Source organism: Poecilia latipinna, unplaced genomic scaffold, assembly GCF_001443285.1.
Source record: "Poecilia latipinna isolate Pla-1442-1.1 unplaced genomic scaffold, P_latipinna-1.0 Scaffold365, whole genome shotgun sequence".
In the NCBI taxonomy this organism is placed as follows: domain Eukaryota; kingdom Metazoa; phylum Chordata; class Actinopteri; order Cyprinodontiformes; family Poeciliidae; genus Poecilia; species Poecilia latipinna.
This window is the reverse complement of record NW_015112981.1, coordinates 338,980-350,004: the sequence shown is the minus strand read 5'-3', so window position 1 is coordinate 350,004 and position 11,025 is coordinate 338,980. Positions and strand designations below refer to the sequence as shown.

General features: G+C 39.1%; 1 protein-coding gene across 6 annotated transcripts in view; it reads right to left on the bottom strand.

Annotated features, from left to right (window-relative positions):
- The window catches only part of eml5 (EMAP like 5), a 44,002-nt gene that overhangs the window by 16,167 nt on the left and 16,810 nt on the right, over positions 1-11,025 (bottom strand). For 3 of the 6 annotated variants that reach the window (XM_015036378.1, XM_015036372.1, XM_015036376.1), the window contains exons 5-20: positions 10,380-10,565; positions 9,747-9,882; positions 9,531-9,554; positions 8,314-8,515; positions 7,034-7,171; positions 6,669-6,925; positions 6,371-6,583; positions 6,115-6,282; positions 4,797-4,903; positions 4,595-4,713; positions 4,327-4,513; positions 4,096-4,201; positions 3,281-3,374; positions 996-1,096; positions 682-875; positions 393-504 (exon numbers count right to left, since the gene is read on the bottom strand). In XM_015036378.1, coding sequence (XP_014891864.1) covers positions 393-504; positions 682-875; positions 996-1,096; positions 3,281-3,374; positions 4,096-4,201; positions 4,327-4,513; positions 4,595-4,713; positions 4,797-4,903; positions 6,115-6,282; positions 6,371-6,583; positions 6,669-6,925; positions 7,034-7,171; positions 8,314-8,515; positions 9,531-9,554; positions 9,747-9,882; positions 10,380-10,565 — 2,344 coding nt within the window. The remainder of the gene's footprint in view (positions 1-392; positions 505-681; positions 876-995; positions 1,097-3,280; positions 3,375-4,095; positions 4,202-4,326; positions 4,514-4,594; positions 4,714-4,796; positions 4,904-6,114; positions 6,283-6,370; positions 6,584-6,668; positions 6,926-7,033; positions 7,172-8,313; positions 8,516-9,530; positions 9,555-9,746; positions 9,883-10,379; positions 10,566-11,025) is intronic. The other 3 variants (XM_015036374.1, XM_015036377.1, XM_015036373.1) reach the window with 2 other exon arrangements.

Here is an 11,025-nt window from a genome sequence, read left to right as displayed (position 1 = left end):
AAAACACTTGCCTTTTCCAGTAGCCATTGTACAGCTCATACAGTGGTAAAACCAGCTGACCAAACATGCTGGAGCTCCACTTTAGTTGCTAGGTAACAGGGCATGACTGGGGTTGCTAGGTGAGGAGCAAGGCTAGGAAACGGCACAGTGTCCGTAGAAAGTGACTTAGCAATAGGGAGATAACAAAAATCTTACTACCAAAAAGCAACTGGGGAGTTGCTTTTTGTGATTTTTAAGTGATTTAGAAGCAACTGAGACCCAAGTGGAAGTATAAATGTGCAAAATGTGAATTTTACATATGTATTTTCATAAATTAGTTGAATTCTGTAAATGGAGAGGGTGAATGATCCAAGGACAGAGGAGGGTAATTGGCAACGGGATGACCTTTTTACCTTTGGAGCCTGGAGCTAGGACAGCTCTCTTTATAGCGTAGGTCTTCAGGCATCTCTCGAAAGTGTCATCCCACAGAGCTACAATACCATCCTTTCCACCAGTCACAAAGCCCTGAGGGGGAGAAAGTGTCACAGCTGTAATACTACCAGTCTGTTTTCACATGCCACTGCCAGAGCATATGTGAGAAAGGTCTACGCACAATAAAAATAGAAAGCTAAACAGACCGAGCCCGAAATTAACATAAAGTCAGAAGAAAATAAAAACCTTTCCTTTGGTTCTGTAACTCACTTTCTCCAGAGCATGCATGCTAAAAACAGGGCCGTCGTGAGCTTTGACCGTCTTCATCAGGAACATGTCTCTCCAGATGCAAATGTCTCCTGTGCATGTGCCTGAAAACACCATCTCCTCCGACCAGCCGTACACAGCACACATCATCGTCTCCGTCTTCCCCATGTTCCCCTTGCGTCCAATTAGACCACCACCTGAAACAGAGGCAGACGGTGAACTGGCTCTGAAATGTGTCACAGGCAGCCACAATAGAGTTTCTGCTTGTTAGAGTCTAATTCTGTGAACATGGCAAGAAAAAAAAAGCAAAGTCTCACCGGCTTTATGCCAAAACTTCATGTGTTTCACACCAGCAGTGATGAGCTTGTCGGGTAGGTAGGGATTTATTTTGACTACAAATATCTTGTCCTTGCTTCCTCTGAAAAACAACACACAAACAATATTGTATATCCTAGCATACATATTTTAAGCGTATTTATTTGAAAGTATTCATACTCCATGAACCTGCTTCACATCTGTCAGGTTGCAATTAAATGAAGTTACATTTTGTGGTATTTCAGTGGAATTTCATGTGATACAACTATATAGAGTGAGTCAAAACTTAGTAGTCCTAACTTTTCTGGACAGAACCAGGTAGCTCCGCAGATCTACAGACAGAAATATTTACTCATTTTTCTTTGCAAAATACCTCCAGATCAAGATCAGTCTGTTGAGGTGGAGATCATCTGTGAACATCGGTTTTCAGTTCTCTCAAATTGAAATTTGAGAGTTTATATGTGGAATTTGGTCTGGACTTTGACTAGGTCATTCTTAGTGTTGATACACTTTGATTGCAGCTCTGACTTTATGCTTGAGTTGTTCAGCTGGAAGCTGAACTTCTTGTCTTGTGCAGCCTCTAACATTTCTGCATCTCCACAGCATGAAGCTGCTAAATTTGAAGTTACTGTATTTTATATACATGTTTTATGTACAATTATACTGTTTGCAATATTCGGTGATTCATAATTTGACTTGTGAAAATGTGATTATGAAACAATTGTCTTTACGTAAAATATTACGATGGAGTTTGAAATAAATGTTACATTTTCATAAAAAATATGTTATGGATATTACTGAACATTTTTAAATAATTTTTTTTATTATTTAAGCTACAATATAAATACAATTCACATAATTAAAAGACAATACCCATAAGTAAAATAACTCAGTGGTTTGCCTGATTTTTTTTTTAAGTCTAGACTTTCTTTAGAATATCTGCCTTTCCCTGCAGCCTCTGTGGCTCATACCACCACCTCCTTATCCAGCTAAAGATGAGACAGTGATGCTGTACAAGCCAGCTCTGTGCACCTCACTGCGCTGCACAACCAGGGTCTGTAAAGGAGATTAATGCTTCTCCAGGCTGTCCCTGAGGTATATTAAGAGCCTTGGGAGCAACCTGCACTGCACTTGCTCTAAAGCAGCCAGGAGGGAAACATTTCCATCGAATGACTGAGCAACAGTGAAACGGTTGCTTATGTTATATAGATGTTTTAGCTGCCTTTTCAACCAGTTGCTTCTTGATATTGCGACTTTTGAGGCAAAAGAGGTAATAGAACATGTCAAGATTTAAGGGAATTCACATGTCAAGATTTAAGGGCTTTGTAAAATCATCCATGTACCTTTTCTAGAAAAGAAAGCAATTCTGTCACAGACTTGATGTTAAAACATTAACTTTTAATGACATATTTACTGTTCTCTTTATATTTCTAGTTTCACACTTCATCGTTTTTGATCATCAAACACATTTTATATCAGACAAAGTTAATCTGAGTAAATACAACACAGTTTCAAAACAGTGAATTCATTTATTAAGGAAAAAAGGCTATCCAAACAAACTTGATACCCAATAACTGGTTGTGCTTTACCTCATATAAACTATCGTTAAGTATGAGCTTTGCTCATTATTCTGGAGAGTCTTTGCGGAGTTGTTTTAATTCAGACAGATTTCCAGCATGAAAGGCTCGTTTACGACAGCGTATTTAAGCTCAGATGTTGATTAGACACTCCAAAATCTTCTTTTTCAGAGGTGAACAAATGTGCAGGTTGGTTGCATAGCTGACTTCCTGCATTATATAATTGCTAATATTATTATACTCAACATTTTTTTGATGCTCCAAAATATAGAAAAAGCAAAAAGGAGAAATCTGTAAAGAGGTGATTCATTTTCACAATATTATTTCTTTTTGTGAACCATTTTGCTAAAGGACAAAACAACATATTTTGCTGTAGTTCATCTCTTTACGAAGAGAAGATTTGACTGATTCCTTACTTCAAGTTCCTTTTAATTATGGGTGTAAACAAAGATACTTTACCAAACTTAGTAGCCATTCAGCAGGGTTTAGTGTTGCACTTCAGGAGCCTCGTAGCATAGAAAGTAATTCCCTTTCTATCCACTTCTCATTTTAATCAGCTTTCAGCTGCAAAGTGGCTCCAATTTAGCTCTCATCCATAAATGTCCATATTTAAGTAAGTCGCACTCTGCTGAATTAACAGTGAGGTTGGTTGAATCTTCGAAGCACCAGGCCACAGGGGCAAACGTATGATTTAACTGCTTTAAACTAACCTCATGGCAGAGAGCTTCTCGCCTTTCCTCCAGTCCCACAGCACAATGGTGTGATTGTCGTCCAGGCCGACCGAGGCCAGACGTTTGCCATCCGCTGTGAAGGGGAAAAAATAATTAAGCACATTAGTGATAAGAAAGCCAGTCCTCACTTTGCTCCACTGAAGTTTGCTTCCTATTAGCAACATAAAAGCCCCCCAGTCGGTTTGATCTGCAGCAGGCGCATCACTGATCTGTGCCACACGTCTATCTGGGCCTAATTAGAGACAGAGAGATGAGGAGCTCTACCTGAAAGCTGTTAAGACAACCGTGACCAGAAGATGGCAGAAATAGATTTTTTACTGTTGTTTCTAAATTGGTTGCCTTGCGAAATAATTAAATTCATTCTTTACAAGTTCTCTGTAGCTTGTGAAAGCAGAATGTGATTGGACAAAATCTTACCAAGCATTTTTTTGTCTAGTTTCTAGAACAAATATTTTAGATTACTGGACATAAGACAAAACTAACTTACAAGTAACTTTTCAGCAAGAAATATAAGCTTGTTTTAAGTCAATCATAATAATAATAATAATTTCTTAACATTGGCATAAAAAATAATAATTCCACTGAAACAAAACACGTTTCCCATGTTATAAGTGAAGTAATCTGCCAGTGGAACTAGTACTTTTTAAAAAAATTAATATTAAGGAGTTATTTATTTAAAACGGATTTCATGCAAGTTTGACGTAGAAAATTTCAAAAACACTCAAAGGGGTATTAATACTTTTGCAAGGTATTATATATATATATATATTCCATCTTGAATGGTTAGTGATTACCTGAGAAGTCGAGAGCACACACTCCAAGCTGGTGAAAACCCTTCAACACAGACATGGGTTTTAGCGTTTCTGTATCCCAAATGTGGACAGAGGAATCCCTGCCAACCTGGAGGAACGAACCCCAGAATCAGAACAAATCACAATTTTTGATCAGACTGGAATAAACTGATCTGAAATGTGCTTTAATGTGTTTGTTTTTTGACTAAAAAAACCTTGACTTTTGGGATCTACCTGGCCAGTTGCTACATAGTCCTTCAGAGGGTGGATAGCCAGACAAAGTATGTCATCATCATGGCCCATGTAGAATCGTTGAGTGTTTTGTTGCCTGTTGTAGACAACTCCAACAGCAGCTACATGGTAGACAATCTCCCCTGTCTGGGTGTAGAACAGGTTGCTTCTGCAGTCGTAGCCCCTGTAGCTGCAATGTACGAAGTGATATTTTTGGGAAAAGACAACTGGCATAGCTGGAAGTAATAAAATCAGCTCTCTTCAATCATACCCATGGATGAAGTGCAGCTTGATCCCGTTCCCTGGCGCTCGTTCTCTCTTCTTCATTGCTGTTGCTCGATGTTTCTCTTTGCACTGCTCTTTGAGCTGAGGTAGATCTTCTTTATAAACCTGAATGCATTTAAAATAAACTTGTGTAAGCTGCTTATAAAATGGACGTGAATCTGCAGTTTGTGTTAAAACCTGCAACAAACCTGTCGCCGATACGTGAGCTGTGTCTCCTGCTCAATTTCTGAATCCATTTCAGGCACATCTGACTGATCAGAGTCAGATTCTTCGCTGTTAGAGTCTGCCAAGGTCTCTGCAGGCAGGAAGCAAGTTTACATAAAAGCTTCCAGAGAAAAACAGAAAACCGTCACCTGCCCCTTCATCAGACGAATCCCTCTATACAAACAACAGCCAGCTTCCCTGGCAGTGCAGGCCGATCATGTGATAACACCACGACGTCTCCTATTTATTAAGCTGTCATGCTCCATGGTGACAACGCTGCAGACAAAATGTATAAAAACGCCGATGCAGCAACGAGAAGCCGTGCCAAAGCGGGCAATGAGCGTAGCTGGCAGCTCAGGGCGACCACTCACAAGATCCATTAGGAAAATTAAAAGGAAAGGCAGTTAGAATGTGCAGTAATTTCAGAGAGCACAGCTGCACTCTGCTTTGAGGAAAAATATGACTTGAGAATGACAAAGCAAATATACTTTCCAAGCTCCATTCACTTTTATTGGATTTGTTTTAATTAAAGAGCCACACGTTCCTTTCTTGGGCTTTAAAGAAATGATAGTTTGTTAAAAAAAAAAAAAAAAAAAAAAAAAGCTATGGGGAGAAATCTGTCTGATAGATTAACAAGTGAAGATCAGGAGGCTGGTGGGAGAAGATTAATGGTGAACCACGTTCAGAAAAGACTTTTTGGGCAATAAAGTCATTTGTATATATGTTTTATTTCCTTTATTCTTTATATTTATTCTGACCATAATTATTTTCTCTACTTTTGTTTTATTATAAAGAAGAATAGATCCTTCTGTCAAAATTTTAATAGAGTATAAGACACTGTTTTATTTACTTACATTAAGTTATATTAATGTATGTCATCCACACTGCAAAATCACAAAATCTTTTCCAAGTTTTTTTGTTTAGTTTCTAGTGCAATTCTTTGTGTACTTGAAATAAGACAAAAGCAACTTACAAGTCACTTTTCAGCAAGATGTAGGAGCTTGTTTTAAGTCAATAATCCCTTAGTATTTATGAAAAACTACTAGATCCACTGGCAAATTATTTGACTTATGGGAAAAATGTCTTGTTATAAGTGAAATAAATATTAAGAAATAATTTACTTAAACCAGCTACCAAATCTTGCTGAAAAGCTGCTTGTAAGTTACTTTTCTCTTATTTCAAGTGTACTATGATATTTGTACTTAGAAACTAGACAAAGCATACTTAAGATTTTGTGTTTTTGTAGTGATTGTGATGCCTCACAATATCTCCTCACTAGACACGGTGGGAGCCAAATCTCACCTTGTGGTGCAATATGAAGAGCTTCTTTCGACTTTCTTTCAGGAATAAACTTCCACTGGAACACAGAGTGATCCGCGCCGCCAATCGTTATGACCCACTGATAGTCATGTGACCATCTAACATTGGTTATGTGGGCAGAGTGACCTAAATACTTTCTGAATTTTGCTCCTAAAATCCAGAGAACACAGATGGGTTAACGGCGTACGACACTTTGATAATATAAATACTAAAGCATACATGTATATGTATTCCTTACCCTTTCTTATGCAAGGGTATCGCATCAGTTTGACTAATCCATAGTCGTCTGCAGTTACCAGAACTTGGTTGTTAAAGTTGGCGTCGACAGAGTTGATGTCGTTGATATCTGAGTATTTGGGCCATATCCCATTGACCTCAGGGCCCAACACACACGTCCAGGAAGCCCACTGCACCAGCTTCAGCTCCTCCCTGTTGGTCACCTCTTTCCCACCTCAACACAAGAGAGTTTATCTCACAAAAACAGCTACTTCAGTGTCAAATCTTAGAAACAAAGCGGGTCATGGCTGCGTACTTACTTGGCATCCTGTAGAAGAGCCGTCTGCCGCTGCCGTCGTTCGTCTGCAGGTATTTGCTGTCTGTGGACCAGTCCATGTGTGTGATGAAGCTGTTTGAGCCGATGCACTCGCCTACTTTCTTGTACCTCTGCACCACCCCATAGATGTCCACAGTGTTCTCATTAGAGCCGACAGCCAAGTGGGCCCCATCAGGGGAGTACTTCAGCTCATGAATAGCCTCCTTCCGGTCCTTGACGTGGACCACTTCTGTCATATCCCTAAAAAAAGTGGATAAAGATCTTAGATTAAAAAAATATCACAGCAGTGCATTTACTGGGTATTTAGAAAGGGAATTTACAGTTTGTTTTTTTGACTGTATGACTGACCTGACTCGAAGAACGGTGAAGGAGCCATCCTTCATCCCCAGAGCCAGGTGTATACCATCAGTGCTCACGGCTGCGCAGCGGATTGGCTCCTCCATGTTACATCGAGCAATCAATGCGTGATCTATGAGGCTCCATATCCTTCAGATACAGACAAGAGTGAGAACAGAGGAGAAACCTGCAGCACAATCAGCAGGAACAATACAGAGGAGAAATAATGCTGCTCTCCGATACTCTTAATTACTTTATGTTTTTAGTTAAAATGCTTTTTTACTGTAAATTTAGTAGAATTAAAGAAAAAGATTAATATTAATGGGATGTGCAGTTTTAGTTAAACACCTGTTTTCAATATTTTTTGGTCTTGGATTACAATAAACTATGTAATACTGTGGAAGTTTTAAACTACTAAAAATGTATTCACATTGATCTCCAACAATGAATCACATGGAGGAAGATTAGAGACACTGGCTTTTTACTTTACATGAAAAATCACCTAAACATGACATGCTCCTCTTTAAGGTTGGTTCTCCTCCTACATACAAGTCTGAATTTTGACTTTAATCTGAAATTCTTGATTTTAATCTAAGAATTGTGATTTTAAATTCTTTTTTCCCAGTGGCCCTAATCCTTGTCTGCAGTATCAGCCTAATGGGCCAGACTTGCTGATATACAGTTTCTATTACTGAAACTGTCTTTGCCATAATTCTGTTTTTATGATGGAACCTGCAGCTCTACAGCTACATGTGGCTCTGTGGATGTTTTTCCACATTTCAATCAAAGGAAATGGGGGAAAAGCAGAGAATACGACAGCCAATTAGTAACAAAGAATCTAAAGTGAGCAAGTAAACTGAGTTTCTTTAAATCAATGCTAAAACCTGCTTAGAGTTGCCTTTGATTCCTAGTAACTGGAACATTAATCTATATATTTGATGTATGTTTGCTTTATGATGGTTTTTGACTGTCATGCTTATTGCTTGTTTCATAATCGGTTAATGCATTATGTTTTTATAGTGTAAAGCATTTTGAACTGACTTGTTGATAAAAATACATTTAAATTTGACTTGATTTGACTAAAAGTCTAGCATAAAAGTAGTTCTTTACTAGTTTTCTAAATGTAACTTTTGATGCCCAACTTAATCTTAACAATTAACAAAATTGTCTTTAAATCAGCCACAACTTAATGAAAAAGTAGCCAGATTCAAATGAACTCATCAGAAATCCTGAAAGACTCTTAATCAAAAAGTCCAAAAGCAAAATATGAGGAAATGAGGAGTAGGAGTCACCTGACTGAGCGGTCATCGCTTCCTGTCATGGCCAGAGGCTTGGTTGGGTGCACGGCCAGCGCCCACAGCTCACCCTCACAGTGACCCTGCATGATGAGGAAGGGCTTGTTGCGGTCGTGAACCACCACTTCAAAGATCTCACTGTCCTGCGTCCCCACCAGGATGTGATCTCCACGCCAGCAGACACTGCGCACAGACAGCCCTATCCAAAACACACACACACACACACACACACACTCAATAGTTCAGGCAAACTGTGAAAACAGAACAAACATCAAGCACGCAAGCATGGGAGGAGACGCACATTTGCTGCTTTTACAGTCATTATAAGACTCACAAAAGCCGCTTTAAAGACAGGAGGTGATAATAGCCATCTGCAGGCTAGGACAGAGATTTGTACAGGGTGATGACATTATGTTGTCAAGCCAGTCTGTAACTGAATCTGGGTAGTACAGCTACAGTCAGATGCATGATGCATGTGCTGCTCACATACAATGCTGTGCAAATGTCTTTGGGCATTACCTATCATGCAGTCAATACGACAAAACCTTAAACACATGATCAGAACCATACTGACAAGAAAGAGAACATCAAGTCCTGCAACAATTCTTTTTTTTTTTTATTATTATTTCAGCCTTAAGGTTGGATTTTATGTACAGAAAAAAGTGGGCTAGGAACTATTGATGCCTTGCAAATATATTTCTATCCCTTTAAACTTTCTTTCGTTTGTCATGTTGAAACCTCAATTCTTCAAAACATTGTTTTATTGGAATGTCACATGATAGACCAAGGATCTGCAAGCTCCAGAGTCACATGCTCCTCTTAATAACTTTGGTCAAAAATGCTAAAGCAATGTGAAGCTAATAAAAGAAATGTTTGTATGGTGTAACATAAAAAAAAGGTGGAGAAGTTCAAGAGTTATAAATACTTTTGCAAGGCAGTGCTAGAGCTAAGATTAATTTGGGTTTGATTTAAACTGTCTAGCAGAATAAAATTATTAAAACAAGACTGAATAACTGTATAATATGGTGATTTTTTATATATATATTTAACACTTCACCTTTTCCACAAGACATTGAATGAAGATGGGAACTGTTCATAGTGCAAAAACAGCAAAAGACTTGCTAACAACAATAGAAAGAGCTGAGCCAACAATGGGGACTGCTACAAACAGACTGAAATGGAAATTAATCTCCGCCCTCAGTAATGTTACCCACCTCGGCTATTTTCACCTCTAGCTACTGTTACGTCCAAGATTATAAGTAAAGAAGATGGAGGAAACAGAAAACAAGAAGGATAATGTTAGTAAACCAAACAGAAATTTGGAGAAATTAGACTTATAGGATTATCTCAGCACCTCGGAGAACACAGCTTGCCTCGTTGCTCTCCTGTACCCTCATTAAAGGAAAAACAGGTAGGCAGTTTGACATCACCTTTATATCCCTGGTCTGTTTCCCTGAGATCGATGACAGTAATTGGCTTGAAGTTCAGATCCCATAACCGGACGCTGCCGTCCCGTCCCCCTGTAGCGAAACCCTCCTCGCAGGCATTCATGCTGAAAATCCCTGACTGGGGAAGAAAAATGACAGGCTGTCAGTGAGGATCTGCACAGCAAAAACAGGGGACGATACAACCAGTCCCAGCTACAGCCAGCCATTTATTAAACAAGGCTTTAGCAACTGCAAACATGCAACTGTGACCTCATAAAAAGACTTCAATGAGGAGCAGGAGAATTTACTCTTACTACTATTGAGGGCCTTTTTCTGTCTTTTACAAATACTCTATGCATAAGCAGGCCTCTTCCTGAAGCTCTAGTAAGAAGTTTAGGAATAAAAAAAAGCTGAAATGACGATGTACTGTAGTTATTATCCCCTCCCCCATTTGGCTGCCCCCCTCACCCAGCTGTTGATCCCACAGATATCATTTAATCCTGTGGAGCAAAAAGCTGATCCTTCTCTTCTGAGCAGAATCAAATGAAGCAAACATGCATGTCCAGTTCCACTCTTACATGTATGTTGCAGCATTTATGTATGTGTATCTTTTTTTGCAAGATAGTGAGAACACACCCCATGAGCTCCTTGAATTGTCCTCATCAGGTTGATGCCTTTCCACACGTAGATGTCCCCATTCAGGGCCCCAGAATATGTGACTTCGTCTTTGGCGCAGGCCAGGCAGAGGATGGTCTGGAGATCCCCCGTTTTGCCAAAAACGCCACGTTTGGGTGTGAGGGCATTACCGCATAAACTCCAAAACTGGCAAAAAAAAAAAAAAGATGAGACTGTGAACCAGCTTTGTGGCTAATAATCCTCCTGTCTAATCCAGCCCTGAAAGGGCAAATTGTCAATTATGCAGTATTTGGAAACAACAGAGTGCCACAAGGTCATGTGTGTTTTTGCTCAAATGCAGTGGCTATATAATGTCTATAAAATTGTTGAAATGCCTAGTTAGACAGTTACATATTTTAAAACCTGTTCCCACCTTTTATGAGACATTTATCCTGTATAATTCAACTGAAACTCAAGGGGGGGAAAAGTACTTAAGCAACTGTTATTGCCATTTACAGTATTCCCTGTGAAAGACTATGAGTTCTTCAGGCTTTAAGTCACATGATAGGTGAAAATAACAGAAATTATTTAATACATCATAAAATCTGGTATTTTAACAGGGTTGTCCAGGTGTTCTAAATCCACAGTATAAACAACACACAGGGAC